This window comes from Diprion similis, chromosome 10 (assembly GCF_021155765.1).
Source record: "Diprion similis isolate iyDipSimi1 chromosome 10, iyDipSimi1.1, whole genome shotgun sequence".
Classification (NCBI taxonomy): Eukaryota; Metazoa; Arthropoda; class Insecta; order Hymenoptera; family Diprionidae; genus Diprion; species Diprion similis.
The window spans coordinates 18,331,366-18,357,784 of record NC_060114.1 but is presented as its reverse complement, the minus strand read 5'-3'; the positions used below and the strand labels follow the sequence as shown (position 1 = coordinate 18,357,784).

The window sequence follows — 26,419 nt, the reverse complement described above, 5'->3', positions numbered from 1 at the left end:
TTGGCATGATCTGACGACGACGTCGCGTAGCCGTCGTCTCTCTCCCGTTTCCCGTTGCGGTCCGTCTTTACCAGCCCAAAGCCGGGGGAGAGAGGGAGGGAGACGTGCGAGGCGGGTTCCGGCTTTTCGGGCTTTTCGCGTCGTCTCAAACAACCGGCGGGAGCTTCTCGCTCAGGCCCCGCCTCCCCCCCAAAAACCGGCTAGTCTTCAACCCCGCCGATTGGCCAGCAGCCCCGAGTCCCCGTTTGATCCACGCAACTTGATTACCGGCACCGGGCAAATCCAAGCTGACCATTCGTCACCCACCCTTAGTCGCCGCCCCGTCAGCAAAGGCCACGCCCATTTCCACCCCCCTTCGCACCGAGGAATGAAGAAACGAGCGACGCTGAATTACGACTCTACAGCAGTGCTTTTTTCTTACCACACCGTCTTTTGTTACCTACCTTAATCACACTCCATCGATCGATGAAATACTCCGTTAAATATTGCGAGTAAATTTTCCAAGTGTTTCAGACTCTTCGGATATTTTTTTAAAAACCGAATACAACATTGTACATTCTCAAAAAGTCTGACCGTGCTGTTTTTTCTTTTTCATATTCTTCTTATCTTGCTCTTGATTCCCATAATCATTGGAATCATTAATTGAATACGGTACATGCAGAAATCTAGCTCTTTTTGCATCAGCGAGAAGATATTGGTGGAAATATTTCTTCGGTATGAATCTCGCGCCGCGGGTAGAAGTTTCAAGTTGGCTATAGCGAGTGGGCGTGGCCTCGGGGGTTGACTTTGGCCACGCCCACGTCCCCGCCCCCATCGCTCGCTTGGGGAGCCGGTCGTGTTGCTCGTGGCGCGTGAACCTCGGGAGCTTCGGGTATCTACGTCACACGGCAGGCCAGCCACTTCTTTTCTCGGTCTAAAAACATTGTAATACCAGCTCGACGGGCGCAAGTTAAGCACAACCAACGTCGCGGGTTGTACACGCGGCGGGTCGCGACTGCGTCGTATTCTGAGAACAATATCCAACTTGAAAACGAACCTTTTTGTGTTCTCGATTAAATTTTACAATTTCATTTGCGTTTATTTACTTTCTGCTTTTTTTTTCAATACTTTTTTAATCTGTGTTTGGCTAACCCAGAAGTAAGAGACGACCACCATGCGGTTGATAAGTTATTCGGTTGGGATTCTCGATGGCGAAGATACCGATTTTTATTATTCACACATTACAGGTGTATCAATATCACAATATTAAAATACCGTGTCAGTGTGTAATCATAACTTTTTTTACGTACAACATTCATTATAAGTATATTAAAATACGTATATAACATTGTTTGTTTTATCGATGAGATATCATACTGTAGACAATAATTTTAATAATGATAATAATAACAACAACAACAACAACAACAACAACAACAATGATATAATAATAACATGCGTATTTAAAGTGTTGTGAAATTAAAATTGTGCGTATCTATACTAAATAAGGTATAACATCGGAACATAATTGAACTGAAAGAGAGAAAGAGAAAAAGAGACAGAGGGAGAGAGAGAGAGCAAGCGAATTCCTGCAAACGATCTAACATCACTGAATATTAAAGTAAGTAAGTCATTATATGCTTGTATACAAACCAGAAAACGGTTATAAAAATAGGTAAAAAAGTATATTCAATTATAAAAATTCCGTTTCATTGTTCTAATGCGCGGTCTTCTTACTCTCCTAGAACCTTATATATTATACCAGCGTTGTTAAAAGCAGGAAGTGAGATAATTCTTCAAGTGAAATGGACATGCCAACTATTCCGAGTATCAATTAATCATTCCGCAACAGGAGAACCTACGCGAGGTGATTAAGCAGCGCTCTTCTTGAGAAGCCCATGAGTATTAATTACGCAAATTGTTGATCTTTATCGCTGCAATTCAGTTCAGACCGCGGCGCAGCGATTAAGGATGAAATCAAACTGCCTTGTAAATTTGAAAATGACGCTGGTAGATTATAGGTGAACTCGAAGGAATCATGCCTACCTATAATACTTATATATTGAGCAGTAATTGACCGTTGAATTATACGGCGCACATTCAAGGTTAGAGGTCTGCTCGAATAAAGAAGTGATTAAAAAAAGAATTATTTATTACAACCAGTTTAATATAACAAAGGAAAGAAAAATACTTCTTGTTCACAAGCCGAACACATATTGCACACACAGTCGGTGTCTCAACCACTGAACACAAAAAAGACTAGGAAATCTGGACAAGCGTGTGCTGCCAACTTAGGTTTTAAATTGCTCAACTGAATACCTGATAATCCAACTAAGGAAGCGATTTAACTTAATCGATAATAGCTGATAGATGTGAATCAGACATTTATAGGTAGGTACTTTATACTTGACGACGAAATCTATGGAGAATCAAGTCTCTTGTCTCTTGTATCAAGAACAAAAGAAAGTGTTACTGACGTCAACATTATAGGTTATACGCTAACTCGGAATAAGGAATGATTAATAATACCGATTAATACCGACAGCGGGGGTGCTGCTGATGGTTTTTACGAGCTTAGCGCAATTAGCTGGATTATTTAAGTGGATTATTAACAGAGATTTGCGGCGTATTTGTAGGATGTAGGGTGGCTTCCGCGGCTATGGCTGCTTTGATAAAACGCGAGAAGGGCTGTCGACGCCCGTCCGAGCATAAACCGGAGATAACCTTCGAACGACGAACGCCTCCCGCATACTTTATACGTTTTTAACCCAACAACTCGACCGAATTCCATTATTTAAACGGATTAAAACACGTCCGCGAAAATTTCAGATTTTACTACCTGCATTATATAATTTTGCACAGGTATACACGTGCGATTGAGTGAAACAAAAGTAGGAAACAATCGGACGATGATAACATTTTCGCGATAGAATGATGATAAATCGATCCTGGAAACTGTGCAACAGACTTTCGTTTTCACTCCATTTCGATCGCAACGTCCAAAAACTATAACGGGTTATGACGTTATAAATAATTGGCGTAAAATCATCGGTTTAACTGTAAATAGCGGTTAGAATCAGGCTCTCATAATTGATCGGTTCAACCGTTGTATGATTTTTTCATACAATATCTTCAATTTCCAATATCTAATATTTTTTGTTGTTTTGTCTAATACTTGTTTTCAATACGAATATTCGTTTAACCAACTGAAATTGTTCAATTATCCGTACGAATAAAAGTCGGTATGATACATGGAATGATCGAAAGTTGATCTATGCTTGTCTCATTTCATGCACTGTATACCTGATCAAGTAACTCCTGAATCCTTAAATTAACATTTTCAAGAGAATCTGAGAGAAATATATCACTCTTTGGATTTGGTATAACGATCACTTCGATCTTTGTTTGACTGTGTTCAACAGTGCAATTATCTCGAGCAAATCAAGTTGTCCAAGCGACGGTCGCGATGAGGTGCAAGGATTTATAGTTTGCGATGACGTCGCGCTTGATCAATTTGGAAGCAAACGAAGTCGATGAAAGCAAACAAACAACGCCTGGGAGTTTGTTACGGTTTTTCACTTTTCACATATTCCACCATTTTGATTAGTTTACTAAACTTTGCAAATCGATCAGACTTATTGCTTGGATGGTGGGAAATGTGAAAAGTAAAAAACCGTAATAAGCCCCCTGGGCTTAAAATCACGGTACTTAGGATAGTTGGCGCTAAAAAAATAAATAAAAAATGAAAACACAAAAAAAAAAAAAAAACCGACAATCACCGGGCCGTCGGGGTTTTAGGTACCAGAGCCAAGCTACCGTCGCTGTTCGTTACGCAACAGAACTGAAGACATTTGTTATACAAGATGTAAGTGTGTTGATATACCTGAAGTTGCCTGCAATCGCGATTATCTAAGTATAAATAAAAACTATGAGGGGCAGTTATTATTATACCCTCTAAATACGATCAGATAAGAGTATCTATCAATTAGTTGAGCAAACGAGATTAACGTCGATCAAAGTTGGGGCTAATGAATAATTATTACAATATCCTGGGATATATATATATATATATATACAGTATAAGTGTTTGGGAAAAAAAGGCTTCGAGAAGTGTTCATATATATGTATAGCTGAGAAGGGAGAAGGGAGTTGGTTCTGAATTTTGCGTTGAAATATCCCCCCATGGGAGAATTAGCTTCGTACGTATAGATGATGATGCGGTGTATGGAAAACAAAAGAAAAACGTATACCTACCTACCATCTATCGGGTGCGAGACCCCCTCTATTATTGATATACTCCATGCACATAGTCATGAAGTAATTTAACGTGTGCGTAGATATTGTAGGTATGGGAGATATAGGTTATGCTATACATCAGCCTCTCAATATCCTCAATTGCATGCTGCATGGGCAGGGTTAGGGAAGGCTGCAGTCGGGCCACTTAAAGACTTGAAAATAATACCGTATAACCTACCCCAGTCGGGTCAATAGGCCTGTTTATATAAAACAATGCTTATAACCGAAAAACGAGTACTAATTGTTCGCTAATTTTATTATTTTAACGACTCAAAACACTCCATGTGTATAACAAGCTACTACTTACGTTATTCACTATACCAACTGCAGTGCCTTGTATTATACCCTTGTAATATGCGTATACGTGTATGCTCTGTATGTGTAACATAACCTAAGAATATAGTAATATTTGTCCGAATACATGGCGATAACTCTCAATGTGTTATACCGACTCGATTAGTTCGGTGTTATATGAACAATTGTAAAGATTTATTAATTGATTTACCTAGAGTAATTTACATTTTTGAAAGAGCAACAGAAATGATTGTATATTTAGAAAAACTTTCGCACACAATCTCGCGTATATTCTTCTGACATCAGATTTACTTTTTTTTTTTTCACAGTTAAAAAAAAATACCGTTGAGTGTTTTAATCTATCGATTTTGTTACGAAAAATTTATGAAGTATACATAATATAATAATTACAACTCCGTTTTCACAAAACTTTATACAAATAACTGAGCAATGAATTATTCTTGAAATCCTGAATACATAACCAATAACCATATCAATCAGTTCTTTCTCTCGGGAGCAATTTTCCCATCTACCGACTAGTGCAGGAAACACACCGTCAGAATTAAATTTTTCCCGTATTCAGTAAAAAATGAATCGACTCTATGTACATATTTTTTTAATTACAAGTGAACGGACGAACGATTTCATGAACGGTCATTACATTTTTTTTCTTACATTTCTCTTTTTTTCTCTCCTCCCTTTTGTCACACTTTTGGGGGGGGGCAAAATCGAAACTGAACCAATCAGTGTTTTGTAAACAGTGTCGGGATTGGATGATTCCCAACGCACTGGGGTGACTGGGAATAGGGATTTCCCCTCGCTGCTTTACCAGGACAGGAGTAAATTGGATTGGATAGTATAGCACCGCAACCCACGTCGAAACAGTTGCTTGTTGACGGGTTACAGGAATGTATGAGGTCCGCGTCTCTTTTACACAAGAATCAATCAATCGTCACTACTACGACACTTATGAAGGAAGAGATGAACGATAATTAATAGGAAAAAGCGTCTTGTCCGACGGACTACACCACCATACCCATCATTTTTTTGTCATTGGTCATGCTGAATCCGAATTCGGCGTCAGAATTGCCCCATCAACCTCAGATTTTGAGTACTATTGCCTAACACATTCACTCGTCGAATGGCTCGAACATTTCAAGATTTTTTATAAAACTCAAAATCTGAGGGTGATGGAGTAATTCTGACACCGGACTCGTATCTATTATTCCTACTTACACGAGGAGATCAGCGTCAAAATCGCAAATTCAGAAAGAAAAAAAAAATTGAATAGAAGAGTACCACATTAAAAGAAGAGGTTGTTCCATGCCGTAAGGAGGCGTACAGGGATCAAGGTGTGTAATTTCTACGGTCAGACACCTTGACGTTGGCGCAGCAGCCGCCATGGAGTCGAGCCTAGTTGAGGAAATGTCAAATTAGTTAGCCAGAAACTAGTGTTAAGGTGGCATTAGGGTATACGAATTAGCATAGGTATCTACTGAGGAGTATGTTTGTTATCTTTTATTTGTAGAGTGTTGGTGTTAAATACAAGCTCCCCAGCGACACTAATGTTCTGGAGGTAAGGATGGGGGGTTGAGGGAGTCCCAAGTTACGGTCAGAAAAGTTCTAGACTTAAGATAGCCTGAGAAATCGTCGACACTTCAGAGCCTCGCGAGGTCACGTAGGAGGTATACCGCTCAAACGTCTACGTTTATACAACAGAGGTTATGGTTACTCGGACTGTGTATTGGACTCATTTTTATTAAATTTTATTTTTCAAAAAGCAATTCGAAAATATTGATCCAAATGACGTAAAAAAGATGCTGTCCAAGTTACAGCTCCTAATATTAATATTTCGGGCTGAAACTTGCGACAGCATATTTTTTACGTCATTTGGAACAATATTTTCGACTTGAATTTTGGAAAACAAAATATTCGATTATTTTTGTACAGTCCACTGTACACGTGGAATAACTGAGGATGAGTATAAGGTCATCATTGGAAAAAAGGAAACGAAAATTGACATTTTAAGAAAGGCCTGTTCATTTCTGTTGCTGCACAACGAATTTGGAGAAGTTTAAACGATGGAATGATTTATTTCATGCCTAATATCCGTAAAGAAAACTTGAAATAAAAGGCACACATTCGCTGCTGAGACTTAATGGCACAAAGTGTTCCATAATGCATACATGAGGTTAGCTCAGCTGCACGGCTGTATTCTTCGATTATATTCTTTCTATATACCGCAGAAACGATCATGAGATGTATAGGTACAAGAATCGTCGGTGCAGGGTATATATCCGTTCGAGAAATCCTGTTCCAATATTTGATCAAGAAGAACGATCCTAAGGGCAACGAGAGGGGGAGAGAGATTAGTGGGAGCAAAAATTGAAAATTCGCATCGGCTGCCTTCCTTTTCTCTTCTTCTCGTTCCTACATGGTTTATACATGTAACGTACGAGGATCACTTCATTCCCGATGATCCATGCATTTCGGGGTACAAAAGTTCCAAAAGGAGAGGTTAATCTCTGGACAAATAAATCCTCCACCTTCTATCCTTCAGTTTTTTCGCTTCCGCCTAATCTCCGAATCTTTCAATCTGCAGAATCTGGTTTCTTGTGATAAAAACCAAACAAAAAAAAAAAAAATCAAAAATCTTTCAAAATATTTCCGTGACCGAAACCGAGTCGGATATTTTAAGTGCACAGTCAATGAGTACCTCTCATTCTATATGTTCAGACCTATAACCCAAGGCCTTGCAAAACGCAAGTGTAGTTAGACGTTCGAGTTGATCACGCGACGCGTTGTGAGGTTCTCAAGTTGTTGGTTAAAAGTTGGTGGAGAATCTTGAGTATTCCTTTGGTGTAAGGTGAAACGTTGGTATCGTGGGGTCGCTTCTGTATTCTGAGACGCCAATCCATTCCTTAAAGCACCGCGATTCTATATATCCTCGACTTACAAACTCTGAACAATAATCGCGCTGAGTATATAAGTGATCGTCTAGCGTTTCCCCGCAGCCAGTCTTCAACCATTAGCAATTCCCGGCTGGAGATAGCAGACCAAGATTAGCTGCTATATGTATGTACGAACCTACGTACGAACGGTTCGCTCGGAATCAGCCGAGGGCGTCGCAGCGCGGCACCTTTTCTCTCTGATTATACACACGATGCTGATTGTGAGAGGTGTAGGTCAAAGGTGGTTGAGACCTGCCTGTCTGAACTGTCTTGTCGTATACGCTGTACCGTTGAAAATACGACGATTTCATTTCTGATTATACCCACCTTGCGTGCCTGCCTTCGCGATTTTCTCCTCCGCATGCGGTTACCTTGCTCTTATTATACCTCACGCCTCTTCAGCTTATTCAGGCTGATAATCTAGAGTCTGATAATTTCTCACAAGTTTTCATCCATTCTTGAGAGCGAATTTTCAGTATTTCATGCGTTACCGTAGGACTTGCTTTATTCACTCTATCGGGATTGTCACTTTGCAATGCGTCATCTGGTGGACGAAAATCGAACTAATACAACCAGACTGACCGCAGATGACCGTTGACCGTGTATTTCTGCGTGTGGATAGTAGAACAGGTAGATTATTGATTATATTTAATTACTTTATGTGACATGTGTAATTGGAAAGCCCAAGAATTACGATTTCCCTCCATTAAAATTAAAAACTTAGGTTATCTAGTGATAAAATGGCGCCGACAACCAGGCTTTGAGGTAATGAAAACATTTTCCAATATTTTTGTAAGAAATATATTCAATCAAAGCAAAATTGAAAGTGTCGAAAACGAGTCTGGAAATTCAATTTCAAAATATAAGAATAAATAAAGGATATCGTTGTTTTTTATTTCAAGACCACAAATTTTTTTCGCTTCTAATTATGTATTCTAAAAATCTATTTCTGTCCACTATTCACGCAAATCTCTTTGCAAAATCTATAGGGGTGAACGCTTTGCAACCTCAGCGATAAAAGCGGCAGCTATACGTGAATGCTAAAAATATCTAAATAAGAATTAGACAGATCAAACGACGATAGCGTAATCAGCGGTATAATTATTCCCAGACTCTATACAGACGCGTTGGCACCTTGATTCGGTAATTTTTCTTTTTTTCCATTACCCAGATTACAAGTTAAATATAAACTTCAGCAATCCATGCGAATGTGTAACACTTTCCTTCAATTACTTTACACAATTTTCTATTATGCTTAAATTCCAAAATACAAATCACCTGTCAAAATTGTATATCGCATGATATTATATTCGTCAACGAAAGTATACGTCACTTGTGAAATAAAAAAAATAAAAAAATAATAATAATTTTATAATATACAATTCAGCACGCAGTCGTGTTTTTCGATATTCTAGTCTATAGAAAATAGTTGTAAATTATACGGTATAAAGACGACATTGTGCATAGATATAAGATATAGATTTACGCAGGTACTTGAGACACACCCCGGCGTTGAGGCCTAAAGAATTTCGTGCAGCGCGGTTAGCCGTGAGGCGACGGCGTGACGCTGTTATCTAAGATCTTAAAACCGAAAGTGTCACACCTTCAAGTATTTATATGTCCCATTCGAATTATCTGGGGATTGATAGGCCCGAAATTAGTCGTCGGTTGAATATTAACAAACCCGTGCGCTGCAGTTAAACTCCAGGGTTTATACTACATTCATACACATTTATAGATACGTACAACCACCGCGGGCCATCAACTAAAACAATAATTACTCTTAACAGAGAACTAATCCCTCGACTCAAGCGACCCACGAACTAAACGGCAGATGTTACTTATACACATACAGTGCGTATGCACGCCCATCAAAAACACGTTCCGGAACACCCTTTCTTACATAATACCCATATAAATTTATACCTTGACTTAATACCTACATGCTTGGGCGTCGATTTTCCAGCGATTTGATCAGGTGAAAGAAGAAGGAAAAAAAAACGGAATCATCAATATTGAAGAAAGTTGATTTTTTTTAAACATAACCAATTTGTCCAATTCTTAAAGATTGAATTCTATGCCTGATTTCCTGCTGCTGCATGGTGGAGTCTACTTGGCTTTATAGGGGAACGTCCCACGCATTGGTTCTCTTGTTTTTCTGTTTTTTTTTTTTTCTTTCTTTTTTATGTTCAGTGTCGAGTAGCACGAGCGGCGTTTAAGTCCCCTCGGTGAACTTTATTCCCCAGTAACGCGTGCAGGGTGAAAAATATACATCTACACATATATACCTGTGTACATATAAGGTAAATAAAACAGACGCCGTAGTAATAAAATGCGTAAAATGCATTTACCGGTATTATTACGCCCGACGGAGGTGCCAGGTTCGAGTAATTTGTAGTGTGCAGGTAGATACGTTCGTTGGACCGAGATAGGTTAGGATAGGCTAGGTTAGGTTAAGTTAGGTTAGGTTAGGTTAGGCGGGCAGTCGATAAAATGCACCTGTACGTCCCGTCGACCGGTCTTAAGGGTTGCGCAAACTAATCTACCCTGTCATAATTCACACAACATAATGTGACACCGAAGATTTACGACAACGATAATTTCTATTCGTGCAGTAGCGCGCTTATCTAGAAGAATTTTAAATGATTTCTTCACACTTCGTGTACTCGTATAGGTTATAAGTTCACCCTGTGTATTATTCAATGAGCCAATTGCATTCCTGTCGAAGAAACTAAACGATTTCTCATCACCGACAAAAATTCGGCTTTGCATAGTTTTCGAATTAAAGCTGATCAAAGCTGTACAGCCAATCACGTCTCGCCGAAAAATAACGGCCATTTTATTTCACGACGCCACCGCCAGTTGGCACTTCGTTTACCGCAATTTTAGCAAACGGACGGTCGTCTTGATGCTGTTTGAAAATTACTAAACTTTTTCGGTAATCCTTGACGGATATATTATTGATATTCTGAGAATTGTGAAATCGGTACACTTGCGGGGTGAAATGGGAATACGATCTCGTTAGTTGTCGAGATGATCGGGTGATAAGAAAAAGCAGTTTATATCCGCTGTTAAGATCTCGTAACGGGAGTCGCCTCGCCCATTCATAAAATAATAACCGAATGAATGATATAAACATAGAGCTCATGGTATAAGTGACGCTGCAGGCTTGGCTTTCGTTTAGCTAGTCACGCTACGAAGATTATGATGTATTATTAAACGATTGCTCTTTTCTTAGCGTGCAACACGGTAGCTGTATACTATACGTATACGTATGTATATTCATATACATGTTTACATACTTGACGAACGGCTGCACCTTCACGTGACTACGAAGTGACGATTTACACCGTGCCATAATTCACGTTCAGTAAAGTGCGAGAAAGAGAAATTCGCCTTTCGATGATACGTGGCTGAACAAAAGATATTTGAAATCGTTCATTTTTCATAAAACTCATACAAGGTTTGGCTAAATTTATTTATTTTTCTTTTTTCTTTATTTTTGGTCAGAGAAGACTCACTTCTCTGTAACCATTATTTTGAAAAACGTGAATATTGTAACTTATACCGATATTTAGGATAAGAAAAGGTGTGACAAGCGATTAGTACCTGTCACCCATTATATACCAGATACCTAATAGAATTTAAGGATTCGTCAAGCAAATTAACAGCAGAGGAATTTCCTGTCTATGCACCTACGTACATTAGTCGCAAGAGTATGTTCGCGTATAAACCGGGGTATTTTAGACAGCCGGAAGTAATATTTCCATTGTCGTCTTGTCTCGGTATAATAGCTGATGCGTTATCTCGTAGACATTTCTAAGATCTCACAGTGCGATAGTTAGTTTTTGGCTTGTACCTACCGAGTTCCATTTTTACCACACGTGCATGACTAATTGTGATGTGATAATTAATTTTCTTAATTACATACTTCACACTACAGCTACAGCGCCACACGTCGTTGAGCTCACCAAAAATTACATACGTATATACGGACACGAGGTACAAATAAAAAATGTTGAAAAAAGGGATCGAGAAAAAAGATGGCTTAAATCCACCCCTGAAAAAAAAAAAAAAAAATCTGAAATCAGCATCTCTTCCTCGTTTCATGCTTCGTGGCCTAGTGCAAGTTGCAAAGTGTGATTAAAAAGCGTCGTCCTACACTCTTCATCACACTTTATACATCATACCATAGCGGCTACTTGACATGATTCGGTGGGCGACACGTTTCGTCGTCCTTGCCAGGAGCTGGACGACGATGTGTGGTAAAGTAAACTGAATGCAAAACTGGTCGTTGAAACACACAGCAGGTCGGTGACAGAATGGACACCAGAGGCATCAGAGGCGTCAAAGGACCTCTGAGAGATGTGAATCGGATAAGGAGATCTCACAGCCCGTCCACTGGCGTCAATGACATCAAAGCCATTCCGGATTACACCTATACATGTACAAAGCAGGAAAGTAGTCGGAAGAGATGATACGTACGTAGCCAGAGTGAGTTTATCTGCTAATGGCGATGACCCTTCATTGACTTCGTATGTGGACGTGAGAAAATGTTTTTGTAGAACCCCAGTCACCTCGATGCCTGGTGTTTCCTACCTGAAACAAAGTAAACCGCAACGATGAACCGAGCAGATAGAAGCATCAGATACTTATGATTTCATGAAGAAATTGATCAACTCTTGGAATATCTGATGATCATGTCATCATGGATCATCAAATTTCAACAATTCGACGTGGAGGTTGCGCAGCAGGGTGGTTGGGTGGGTGGTTAAGTGAAACAAAGAAAATTGAAAAAACATTGTTTCGATAAGGAAATGGCGCCTAATCGTTGAATCAGGTTAGCAGTCTGACTAAGGTACGAGCTGCAAGGCTCAGGTAGGTGGGGGTGCCAAGTTGGAGGGGTGAAAATAAATTGGAATCAAACAGGAAGTTCATAGTTATTCATCGAGCATGGAGGTGGACCGTACTTACGTTACACACTCACATGCATTGGCCAGGCTTTTGTACATGGACACACATGGTGGTGGCATGATACATACCAGCCGTCGGGTAAAGAGAGATATAGATACTAGAGAAGGTGTAATATTATTCCGGTTGCGCGTGCGTGCGTGTGTGTGTGTGTGATTCGACACAACACGCAGTCGAGTCGTTTGGGTATAATTTACGTATAAATTAAGTGGAATGAATCAACACGAAGAGATTAATCGTAATGGTCTGGGCTCTATCTCTACCTGAAATAATAAAAAAATAACATGGCATGTTTATGCCACTTAGAACCCTGGCATGCCCTGTACAATCGAACTTCTCCATCGGCCCTAGCGCTGGGCCACGCGTCAACTCGTTATTATTTATTCCCCGCTAAATCCATCTGTCAACGTGTTGCTAAGAGGCTTATCAAATCTTAGGTCCTGCACCGGTTTATCCCTCTCAACGTTACATCGTTGTTCTAACAATAAAAATTATCACGTTATCGAGATACTCGAACCATGCATGTATCCAGCTTGCACTTTTACGCGGAAGTAATGGTTCACGAGTCTCATACCCGGAAATGGCCAGCGTTTAAAATGCAACATGAGGGTAATAAAAAAACGGACAATAACTGACCATGCATGCCAGTCGAAATATTCCCGTATAGATTCTATCGTGGGTAAAACTCGTCGACGGATATCGACAGTAGGTATAGAGGTACTGTTATGGGGGTGTATGGGAATAGAGTGACGTAGGTACCTAAGGTTAGGGGTACGGTAAACAAGCCGTGAAATTGCCTTTTAAATATTAGATTATAATTAAACATGTACCACCACTACATGCAGGAGTATTCAGCTGGTGTTCGCCGAGGACAGATACCGTAGGTACTGTGTAGTATAAACTTTGGTTGGTACTACCGTAATACTAAACGGTGCGCAGTGGGTACACCCACACTAGCTGGTAATCCCTGAGGAAAACCTCTAGCTCGATGGCCCGAGCAAAAACCTCCTCCCTCATCTAGCGGGATGAACCCCTTCCAGTACTTGGCACCCCGACGGCTACCCTAAAGCTCAAGCTAAAGCTCTGATATCAATCAAGGCTCGGCTATCAGATAGAATAGCTCGCCTCTCGCTACTGCTCATCATTTTCTTCCTCCCCATGTTCACCTCTCCTGCTCTCTCGGCTCTTCGACTAAATTGAGTGCTTTTCAAAAGAAGCATCACATGTTTGCTTAATCCCATGCAACCTTGGTATGGATATTAATACTCGATCACATCACCAAATACATTTTGTTTTTGAATCCTTTTTTCAGAAGGCTTATGAAAATATCTATTCCAGGGTGTTTCGAAACTTCGAGATTTCTTTTTGTCAAGGATCAACCTTCCAAGCTCTTGCATTTTCTTTAGGTAGACGAAAGTTGAAACTGATCTATGAATCTCTTCTTCTTCATCGTGTGCCTTGTACATTTTATATTTCGTAACTTTCCGGTGCCTTTCGTTTTACTCATTTTCTCCATACGGCATTAGAATTCCTCATGAGATATCTTTTTCAACATCGTACCTATCAATATGCTTGATCAAAGTGCTGCTTATACCTATATATAACAGAATAGACAATTCATTCACTGGCTACACGGTTGAATATTCAGTTTCTGATCATATACACGAGACACCGAGGAATGATAATTCATAAACATGAAGTAGTCCGCACATCGTTGAACAAATGTCGTGGGAGTTTTGCATATTCGGTATTAAACCTGCATCAGCAGAAACACCAGCAGCAGCAGCAGCAATAGGAGTTGTCTGAAGTTTGAAAATTGAATATCACCACCATACAGCGTTAGGTATATAAAAGCAGCGTCGTTGTGCAGTGAGGAGTGAGCAATGAGCACCGAGGCAGGTGCAAGGGTCCGGTCGGTTGTCGGCTGGCCTCCACCAACAGCCTGCATATGTATGAACCGCGAGGAAGCGGAGAAGCTTGTACCAGTAAGCACCACCCCCAACTCCAGGAGTGGCATGTGCATTGCTCACTTAATAAGATCGATAGCCAACGATAAGCAGGCCCGACGTACGTTGGGCCTCGAAAGAAATTAGCCTGTCCCCCGGGGCTCGAGGTCTGATAAGAAGACAGTTGGAGCAGGGAACGGAACTGCGCCGGTTCCTCCGTGAACCTTAACATATTATCAAGCTGTGGGGAGGCGCAGATGCATCAAGGCGCAGGCCTACGGCGTTGAAAATTCCACTTCGACGATATATGTGATGGAGTCTCGGGCAGAAATTACATCCGGGAAAGCGGGGTGAAAAAATCTGCAAAAGAAGAAAAAGAGAAAGTTTTTTTTCCACCTCAATCACTATACCAGCTGGGTTTATAATTGTACTGAGTTTTCGCATATAATAAAACCAATATATCCACCCTACGTCTTCACTCCCTCATCGTGTTTAACTCGAAAGGCATGATTTCCCGCTAAATAAACCTCCGAATCACCGCTCAATTCCCGTTTTATATAATAGCAGTTCATCAGCCCAACCCCCCTCCCTTATTTTCAAACCGTAATCACTGCGCACCGATAATAGATCTGTCAAATCGGTAATGATCGTTAAACTCGAGCGCACGATCATTGCTTTCAGATCAAGATCCAAGATTCTTATATATACGACTGGCTAAAAGTGTTATCACGATTAAAAGCAGTCGTCGTTCACTTATATTCGCGACATACGATACTCCGTTCTATATACACAACATAATGAAATATGGGACAATAGCTCAGGCAGCCAGCTCCACACACACACACACACACACACACACACATATGCGAGGCGCACATACTACACAAGTATAATTTTAAACAGCGATCAAATACGATACGACGAGATGTGCTATTCATCCCACAGGACCGGAACCGCTGCAAGCGAACACCGGCTTCCGGCCACGTGTCTATCGCTGGTGTGTTAACCAATCACTACAACGGTTTGGCGGGAAAGAAGACAGAGGCAATTAAATAAGGATATGAAGAAACTCACCCCGTTCCTCCCACTATCCCGCCAATTGAACAATTGCGAATTTAGTCAGTGAAAAATGTTCCGAATACACAATATGAACCTGCCTGAGTTCCGAGTCGCGAGGGTTGTGAACAAGGTGGTAGAGGCACGACTTAATTTCGGGTGAAAGCCCCAACGTGTATAATGTATTTTCGGCTTCGTTTGGCGCAGATAGAGTCGACGGTGTAGATTGGAATAAAGAGGAAGGAAAGCGCGAGCAGGGCTTACCCGGGTTGGAATCGAGGCGGTGATGGAGGCGGGGACGCGAGAGAAACCCCGAAGGGTATTCAGCCGTCCGAGGCACCCGTCGTGCTAAGAGATGGCATGGCATCAGCAGGCTAGAGCCACGTACCGCAGGGTAAGGGTATAACCCTGGGGGCGGCAGCTGGCAACCGCCGAACAAGACTTCCGACACTTTGCCCTTAGCGCCTTTGTCGATTGGTGTACTTATGGCGCCGAGAGGGTACGTATGGTTCGTGGGTCGAGAATCTAGGCTAGGCTGCACGTTATGTTGCATCGTCGAGGAGCCGATCGGCAATCCATCGACATTGGCAGTAAGGTAAGTCTGGGTACCAGTTATTGACCCTGTTCCAATGACTGGCCTTGTTTTGGATTGCATCTCTGTTTGATCCTTAGTTCTAAAATTACACAAATTTTTATTTGTAGCATCTAACTATGTAGGGATTAGTTTCAGTCGTCGAGATTTACACAATTTCTACAGGAAATTTATAACTTTGGTCAATAATTAGGTCTGAACGTGTCAATAACTGGAACACTTACCTTCTACATGATGAGTGATGACAAGGTTGAAACAAGCCAGATTAAAGTATGGATTGTAGTGTCTCATAGTGTCATTATCAATTTTTCGTTATAACAGTCGCGTGTAAAGTACTTTAGAAGAATTCTGACCACTATGGGCTCACCGCCCAGTTCAATGTCTGTGGACATTCTTATCAAGCTCGTGGTTCCTCCGAAGTTGCAAGCGGTTGACGTTGCCTTGGTTGGTGCTCGCGGAAGGCTTGATTCCAATCTTGGAAGGCATTCATCACCCGATCACCGTGTGCAACTACGGCTATCAGCCAGCCAATCAACATTCGTAGCTGCTATTGGCTCTTGACGGGGAGTGGAGTGAGGGCGAAAGGAGAGAGTTTAGGTGGAGGGTGGAGGGTAGTGGTGGTGGTGGTGGTGGTGGTGGTGGGACGTTGTGCAATGAATACACGTGACGTCGAGGCTGCTCGTGTTTATATTCGAATCCATGTGTACGGATGCCGTATTTGACGTGCCTATCAATGCGGATCGGCGAGGTAATAGACTGCACGCAGCCCCTAAATGGAGCACACACATCAATATCTGATAAAGAACCAATTCATACTCTCGCGCCCGTATGCCCACGATTTCTCTCGATCATAAGGCTGACTTCACCGCGTGAAGAAAATTCGGAGGACAGTGTGCAATGTTTGTATCACAACTTTCAACTCTGTGCAGAGACTTACTTTTCTTTGACCTCAACTTACGTCATCGTTTTTGCGGATTTTATGAATTGGTTACTAGGATTAAAGCGTGCCTTGTTTGGAAAAATTTATACTCATCTCTACTGGAAGTTATAACTTGCAGTCTGTGGCCATAGACGTACCTAATTTCGAGCATTTTCAAGGGATTGTACTGTTAAAAATGTTCGCGTACCTTCAAGTTCCGAGCTTCAACTCCATACGACTTTAGGCTCGTAATAATTGTAGTGAAGTAAAGTAAAATTAGCAGAAAACTTCTCACCAATTATAATGCAAATTTTACACTAATGTGCAACATGAACTCGGATTTGCGTAATAAGATGGCGGATATGACGTCATACGATGTGAACTTTGATTCTCGGAATCGTTAGCACGGTTTATAAAAAAGAAAGATAACCTATAAACAAAAATTTAACTTGTGATTGGCAGAAGTTGAAAGATTTGTTATGCTGCTATGGATATTTCGAGTAGGTATAGAAAAACGATAATTGATCGAGACTTTGAAATCCCACTCGACTGGATCAACAATACAGACGTCGTCTCACCTACCAGCCCCCAAACTCTCCTTCGAAGTTGGCTGCAGGCATAAAGCAGAAGAGAAGGAGACGCACGCCTGGCACGCGTCCGTCTGCCGGTATCCTCTTACACGAGTATAATGTGCAGAGTGCATCAATAAGAACGAAGGAAAGACGTTGCGACGTTGGCAGCTATACGACAGTGTGTATTAAGCGAAGTGGCGAAGATATTGTTCTATACCTGCAGGATGAGAGGTATTAGCCAAGGGGTCCTCCGCCCCGAACCAAGACGTAGAAAGGAGCCACTGGAAGTAGGCGGCATGCCAGGCATATCCGGTGGTATCAAATTCATACCATGCATGATGATCGTTTCTTTGGCCTTCGGACGAGTGAAGTATTGCAGAGTCGTGGTAGTGGTGGTAGTGGTGGTGGTGGTGGTGCACGCCAAGAACGTAAGGCGATATTTGAATGAGACCGGAAGTGGCGATTCTGGAACATTGCCGACGGCGCACGCGCCCCTAGCTCCTCAAGATGCGCCTCTTCTTCAACACAACCGACCAGCATTGTTTAGATCGCGGAGGCGGAGTGGCTACCAGAGCTCTCACTTATACTTATCGCTTCTTATCCCCCGTGCAGCTTGTTTCACCGAGATGAATTCTTCGAGTTTTTATTCACGATTATATTATTATTATTATTATTATTATTATTATTATTATTATCACTATTATTATACGCATGCGTATATTGTCGGCATGTCTTTACGACGCCCTGTCATTCGACTTCCGATCAGCTGCTCAACTGGTACCGCTTGTATCTGGCCATGGTGCCGGCAAATGGAAAGGGGGAATGGGAATGGGAATGGGAATGGGAATGGGGCCAGACATCACCTGGGATCTTGAGATCATGCCAAAGACTGTTTGCTCGATTCGCTCTCATGAGAATGCTATCAAATATCAGCCAAGAACGTTAGCTGATAGTGTTAGATTGACGACAAGTAGCATTAGATTGACATTAAATACTTTTGGATAGAAAAAAAACTTATTGTACAGAAGTCCACACTGCATTTTTTTTCACAGTGTAGACAATTTCGAAAAACTTATTATCCATAATCTTCTTCGTGCAGCTATCGATGATATTTTCACTTGACATTTAAATGTCGGTAAATATTATCGATCGAGTTACCTTCCAGCTGGACAACTTTGAATCAAGGATATGTTTGTACTTTGACGTTTCTTTTCGGTATTAGTAAACGACTCGGAGTGCCAAACTGCAAAGAACCCAAGTCGATTGTTTGATTCGCTGACTTTTTGTCCTTCCCGCCATTAGTACGTTTATATCATTATTATTATTATTTCGGTAGCTAAATGGTGTCGAGTTACCATCAGAGGCACGTTTCGTTTCGCATTGTAGAAACGACTGCAGGCAGGCACACATCAACGTATAAACGAGGTTATTATACAAGAACTGGCTGAGGACAGAAGGCTGCAGCAGGCGACGTGCTGGGCGTGTGCGAACGGTTTCGAATTTAACCTCTAACGAGCACCGCGGCCTTTTCAAATAAAAATCATAAGCGCATATGTGTGTACTTGACGTGAAACACGTTATAAGTGGCGTCGAATTATGCGTCAGATTGTAAACTTTTTAAACATCAAGAAACTACACTGAGAGAAACTTGACTTAAACTGCATAGATACTTAAGGTCACTCGGCTCCGGTTAGTTCCAAATTTCGCACAGATGAATATTATGCAAGAGGTCAATATTGTTTCGATAATCAGAAACTAAATCAGCGCTTATTATTAAATAAACAATTTCGCGAAACAAGATTCTGGATGATCGCCAGGGTTCGGAGGTCGTGTCCCTTGAATGCCTGTTGATAACGAGTCCCTTCCCTCCCTCTCACCCCCCGCGAAGAGGAAACCATAGGCGAAACGAAAGGCCTCGCAGCTGTGGATCCCCCGCAGACTGAAACTCCCCGGGAATCCCCGATCAACGTGCGGAAATCTCTGTCACCGTTATAGGAGGTACCATTTGAATTGGTGCTCACTGACGGTGCTGTATATGGAGGGTCGTTTTGGATCGTGTGCGGTAGAAGAAGAATTTTTTCCGCATGCTAGGACTCGATTTTTAGATGAAAATTACAAGTTCAAAGTCTGATAGAATTGGTAAGAAATAAGAGATTAACTATAATTTTTGCTGTGATTGTAATAACCCGAGGTTCGTTGGTTCTTGCATATTGTTAGTTTTGAAAAATTTCACTATTTTTCTAAAATTTACCTATAACGTGACGATGATCAGGACGTGGCTCAAACAGCTCTCAGAGAAGGGATAAAGAAGTCGCGAGAGCGAGAGAGGAAGGAACGAAAGGAATTAATCTGAGAAACTGGCTTCCAATTAACTTTAAATTACTCCTTAAACTAATTTCATCTCGCCGCCTTGTTTCCGCTCACCACTTTTGCCCAAAGTTTATGTAGAAAGGCGGGGACTCGATGCCCTGTAGAATTGATCAACTTGCACTCTCTCAGTTAGTCACAGCATCTCAGAAAACAGACTAGAACTCATTTTCCCTGTGAATCGAAGCCCTAATACTACTTCAAAAATTCTAGAAGTGCCCGAGCCTTCCCTAATCCTAATCCATGAAACGCTTCGTTGTTCACCCGTCTTTTGGACTTGTCAGAACTTCTCCCAGTATTGTATATAGAAATTCCGAGAAGTTAGGAATCGGTTTAACTATATAGAATCGCCGAACTTCGCGGTGGTTTTCCATTAAAAAGTAAAGCAGAAAGGAAAAGGGGTTAAAAAATCAAAAACAAAACAAAACGCGAATAAACTTCTGCCGGCGAATTTCAAACCCGTTTACGAGTTGCCGAGACAATCCCGGGTGTTCAGGAGCCTTGGGGCAGGGGTTGATAGATTTGTCGGGAGAGTTTTGGTCCTCGGGCGGGTGTCTGTAAGCAAGCAAGTTGGGGCGCCTGCCGTGAGTTATTGTGCCTCCTGTCATCTTCAGATCGCACCTTCTTTGGACCATGATGCTAATTATGTGTCAACCGTTCAGCAAACGTCAGCATTGGCAATACAAAATCGTGGCTCCTACAATATTTAAAGCTTTTATAATACACTGTACCTGATAATGGGTGTAATGAATTTGGCCATTAAATTGGCCACCATTTGGTTTGGAGCCAAGCCGGACACTCTGGCGATTCTCTAACTAATTGTAATTTAACGGACCTCCAATATTCATACGTAGTTGAACTGCATTTTCGGGTATGAATTGAAATTAAAATAATTCTTATCCATGCCCAGAGAATACCGACCATCACGGTTAAAAGATATCATAGATACAACGCGCACAGTTCACTTCCTCTTGAAAGAATAATTGATGTGCTTTTAACACGCGAACTAGCTTCAGAACTCACTGTTGTTGTGTGCTGATTCTCTTCATTTTTCATTTGACGGATTATAAGCGAATCGGTTATCTCCTGAATCAACTTTAAGACTTTCAATCTTGAGAAGTTCTTAACAACAGCGCCAAGGAATTTTTCGTTGTAATTTCTCAGTATACTTAGTAATTGTAAAGATGAACTTTTTTTTAGACACTTGTGCAATTGTAACGCAAGAAAATTAAGGAAGACTTTACCGAACAAATCTTTGACCGGACGTTGATTTATCGATATGAGAAATGGATAAAAGAACATCCTACAAATGTGTTAGGAATCAAGAGAGCCTGACATTGAAGTAGGAGAGATAATTAGCGAAAATGAGTATAAACAGTGGCGGTAAAAGTAGTGGTGGAACAACTTGTAATTAGTAGCTAAGTAAATTTGCAAAGCCATTTCAAGTTCTCTAGATTTCTAGATCCTCTTTTAGATCCTCAAGTGTTCGGTTACTCACTCACTGGCACTTGTTCCCTGCATGCATGCAGAAATCGAGGAATCCAGATTGGATCGTTGAACGTGAACCATCGGTAATGGTATACGAAAAGTTTAAACGGTACTCCCATACGCTTCTACTGTAACAACGTGGTGCTCCATCAGGTTCTTGATGGATTTCGTTGATGACAAGAGGCACGAAGGTGTATCACGTTACGGGCAAATACTCATCATCTTTCCTCCACCCGCTAAAGTAAAGTCTATCGCTGACGCGGTATACGTGAAAACGTTTCATTTGAATTTCCACACTTAACCTTATTGACTGTAAATAAAAAAAAACAAAGAAAACAACTCCATTTCTTCATTACAAAGAACACACTTATATTCCGGTAATAATTTGGCATTAAACTTGAAAATCGACGTCAAGAGGAAATAGCTAACATTTCTTGACCATCGTCGTTTTTCTTGTAAACTGCATTCTTCTTTTTACTACTTGTAGTACTTTAGTGGTCACAAGTTGTCGATTCGTATAACGTTAACTGCCGACGACCCTGTGTGCATATTAATTAACCTAAAGCAGCATAATATTGCTTAGAACTAGACGGCGACCGTAAACTCGTCGCTTTTAGTTACCCACGATTACCATACCTAGCAGTTAAACTCACGGTGCATGGCGATAACAATATAAATTTAATACCACGGTTGGACGAAATTAGGGAAACGATTTTGAAAATGATTTTCTTCCCATTTCTCGTTAGATTCCTCCTATCAGAAAAAAAAAAAAACACAATACGCTAAGTTTCTTAGCGGTTAAGTATCCAACTAAAAGTGTAACATTGTCCACGAAATATGTGAGACACTACGACAGTTTGATCGGAAACTTGTAATACACTTTCTTTCATCGATGAACAGTAAATAAAAACAAAAGAAAAAAAATTGAGATACTCGTTTTACGCGAGGTTACAAGTATAATAACGTTACAATTTATTCTGTATATGGTCAAACGTGGCCAAGCCGCGCGATGAGGCGGGAACCGGATTCGTGTTTCCAGTCAATTAATTTCACCGTCCCATACAGACTGCGATGTACGTACATACATATAGGTAAACGTAGACTGGGTGTATATACTAGCCTGTCGACAGTGATTCCCGCGGGGCATCATGAGCTCGGTCCCTCACAAAAAGGGCTGCTCGCTTCCCCCTTGATGGAGCTGAATTCGCCCGCTTCTCTTGCTTGAAATCGGGGGTGACGTTCGCGTCCATGTGTGTGTATAAAAGTAGAGAATCGTGACGGAGGCGCGAACCACTTGACATATGTTCCGTAGCCAGCCACCCATCCTAGAGCGACAGTAAAATGCCGCCTAATAGTAGCGGGAACAACGAAACAATGCGAACAAATCAAATCAGCACGATTCGAATTTCCCGCCATGCGAACCAACGGTCAGTATTTCAAAAATCGAATATCCAGGGACACGAGGACAGTTATCCGATTCCAGGAGTTTCCGAGGCGGGTAAATTTGAACCTGATGGTCAGAATTCAACTGCGCTGCAACCCCTGAACGCCGCTTTTTCTAGTTTCTAAGACTAGATCCCGCGTGAATGTTATAGACGCACGTATGTTGGCTGCACGTTCGCCATAGAAGTGGCGAACAAACGCAACCGTCGACTGAATGGGAACAACAAAGGCCCGTGATTATGTGGCAGCGGTATAAGCGAGGAGAGCGGCGAAGTGGGAAGGGAGGAATGAATTCCCGATCCCGGAACCCCGTAGAAAAAGCTTGCAACACTGCGCAAGCTTGTCTGTCCCCATGTTGAAAAAGTCCCAGATATACATGCGTAAGATCGTTCTTTCTCCCTCGTTCGTTCGTTCGTTCGTTCGTTCGTTCGTTTTTTTTCTCTCTCTCTCTCTACTTTTCTGCTTTCTTTCCCGCCCTTTATATCGAGGGGCTTTTGGTATAAGGTATATACAAGAGGGGGGCCAGGCGTTACATTGTTAAAGTATTTAACAAGCCGACCAAGCAATCCGGGACCACGTACAACCGCTGTAGCCAATCCCACCAATTTAATTCAATCTAACCAACATGGCGGATGTAAAGGGGGCCATTTTGTTGCAGATATACAATTGACTGACACGGGACAGCGGCGTATTGTCGGTTATGCTCACGTATCTAGCTCTAATTACCATTCAACTCTGACCAGGCAAGCGTGTAGAACGATGCTCACGACATCATCCAGACGTATCACTGCGCTCACTGGACTGACTGTTTCGGCAATTAGACATGCGTCGAAAAGTCTTCACTTCTTTTTTTATTCGTCTCAATACAAAAAGAATGTGAGTTTGTTGGTAAAGTTAGGTTGAAACAAGTCCTGAAACGTATCTATTTTCGTCTTGTAAGCCAGGAAATGTCATGAAATCTTATATCTCATTGCCACTAGATACTCTGTACTTCGTACGATCGTTAATCCTCAGTGTCTTCGTGAACGTTGCAAGGTTCGTTTCCTCTTAAGCTCTGCAAAGAGCAGCAACCTAGAGAAGTAGGTCGACGTGGTTTTGAATGAAATGCAAAATGGTCAGCGTTAAATGAAACGAGAAGTATATAAAGTGAGAAGGATAAAACTGACTGGCGAACATCGCACACAAAAACCGGGAGAAAGCCCGGGAATGTTTGCTTTTCCGAATGACGTTATATATTTGGACTTGCGAAGCAAGCGAGAAGTGCCGAGGCCAACTTCAGTCATTCAGACCCAGAGGGGCGGTCTCGGGTCTCTTCAGAGTCTGGCATGTATCTCCTTTCCCTTTCACATGTACACCTATCACCCCTCCATCCTCCGACTGTTGCGATGACTGAAGGAGGACGTGTTCCCAGACCGTCAAGATCCATGCACGATCCATGCATCCGATTTTCGGTGGCTCACTTAACCTCAATCAAGGCTTCGGAGAGATTAGCGCAACATATCACTCAGTGGTTAATCAGGCCTGAATCCGGTCGAATGCAACATTAAGAACCGTAACGGCAATGAACAATTTGCGAGATTGGACACCAGATCATGATGTAATGTGGGTCCAGCTCTTTAGGAGATAAACAATCCGATTCATTCTCCGTGAGAATTGAGAGACTCTCTCTACCAGCCCTTTCAATTCCAAATCCCTACTGGGTGTTTGATAAGTAATCTGAGGATTATAAAGGACAGAAATGCGCAGAAAATAAAAACACGGCAGTAATACTTCGTAGCTTTTTGTGTTTATGGGCGGTACGCGAAGGGTGGAGCTCCGAGTTACAGAGGAGAGTCGAGTGGTTCCCCACTTTGAAGAAAATCATAACAAGCAAGCCGTGTGCCTCGCACCGCGCCGGTTCCCTGTATATAAAAGCGTCTAACATCGTTTTTCGCTTTCCAGATTGGCGATGCAACCTTTTGCGAGCGGAACGATGGCGACGGAGAATCCAACGAGTCTGCCAGCGGACCAGGCGACCTCACCAGCGCCGAGGAACCTGACATTTTCAATCGCAAAGATCATGGAACCGGACAAGAAGCCAACCTCAGAGCCGTCTCACCCCCAGCACCTGCCGACGGCTGGTCTGCCGTCACTGTCTTATTCGGCGCACTTAGAATCAGCCTTCAAGAAATACGTGCCGACACTAAGGCACCAGAACCTGCTCCAGCACTACCCCCTTCTTTACTACCACCCGAGTCCATTGCTCAGGGCTTTTCCAGCGCCGTCGGTGACCGGCGGATCAACGCCGTCAACGCCGTCGGCGATAAGGAGCCAAACGCCGCCACCACCGGTTACGGAATCCTCCAGGATACCGTCGTCAGCCTCGTCTCCGGAGGACGTAATGAGAAAGAAGACCTCATCGTCGCCGCGTGAGGTAAATTCAGGAACCAAACAGAAGACCTTCACGTGTCCCGAGTGCGGTAAGGTGTTCAACGCTCACTACAACCTTACGAGACACATGCCGGTCCACACGGGAGCCAGACCATTTGTCTGTAAGATATGCGGCAAGGGTTTCCGCCAGGCGAGTACCCTCTGCAGACACAAGATAATCCACACCGCGGAAAAGCCGCACAAATGTCAGACGTGCGGAAAGGCGTTTAACAGGAGTTCGACCCTGAACACGCACACGAGAATTCACGCCAACTACAAACCGTTCATATGCGAATTTTGCGGCAAGGGTTTCCACCAGAAGGGTAATTACAAGAATCACAAGCTGACGCACAGCGGCGAAAAGGCGTACAAGTGCACGATTTGCAACAAGGCTTTTCACCAGATTTACAACCTGACGTTCCACATGCATACCCACAACGACAAAAAGCCATTCTCCTGCAAGATATGCGGCAAGGGTTTCTGCCGGAACTTTGACCTGAAGAAGCACATGCGGAAGCTACACGAAACCGGGTCCCCGGTTCTAAACGTCGGTCTCGGGGCCTCGGGACAAAGTCAGAACCAGCAGACGCCATTTTCGCAAATTCATCACGGCCCCGTCAGCCACAATTATGTTAATCCATTCCTCCTGCCACCGCCAGGCAGTACGACCTATCATCTAAACAAGATGTTGTGACCCAATCAAAACGCGTTCTGCACGCGAAAGACTGCCTGCCCTCCTCTGATCATCGGACCTCCATCCTGCTACCAAAATCACTCCGGACAACTAGCCCAGGCGTCAAAGTGATAAATAAATCTTGACAACCGGACGTGTGTTTTCAAATCTCATATACACTAACCATAGCATACCTACATCACCACAACGAATACAGCGACGATCGTTTTACTCGTTACACAAGCTTTAGCAACCCGCCATACTTTATTGAACCAATACGTTCTCCAGCATCACTCGACGTGATTATCATTTCTTCATATTATTATTATCATCATCATCATCATCATCATCATCATCGTCAATATTAAACTTTTTCAATATTCTACCAAATATTATCGACCAAAGATCAAACAGATGACCAAGTTAATCATCATAATATGATACCCGTATAACGAACATTATA

At 42.1% G+C, this 26,419-nt stretch overlaps 1 protein-coding gene across 1 annotated transcript; it reads left to right on the top strand.

The window, feature by feature from the left end:
- Positions 1-1,549: 1,549 nt before the first annotated feature.
- LOC124410946 (fez family zinc finger protein erm-like) lies at positions 1,550-26,209 on the top strand. Its single transcript, XM_046889696.1, has 2 exons — positions 1,550-1,600; positions 24,816-26,209. Exon 2 carries the CDS (start codon positions 24,823-24,825, stop codon positions 25,975-25,977), a length of 1,155 nt encoding a protein of 384 aa, XP_046745652.1. The 5' UTR covers positions 1,550-1,600; positions 24,816-24,822; the 3' UTR covers positions 25,978-26,209.
- The last annotated feature ends 210 nt before the right edge of the window (positions 26,210-26,419 follow it).

Coding starts and splice junctions, on each gene's coding strand:
- LOC124410946 (XM_046889696.1), top strand. CDS start 24,823: ATGCAACCTTTTGCGAGCGGAACGATGGCGACGGAGAATCCAACGAGT.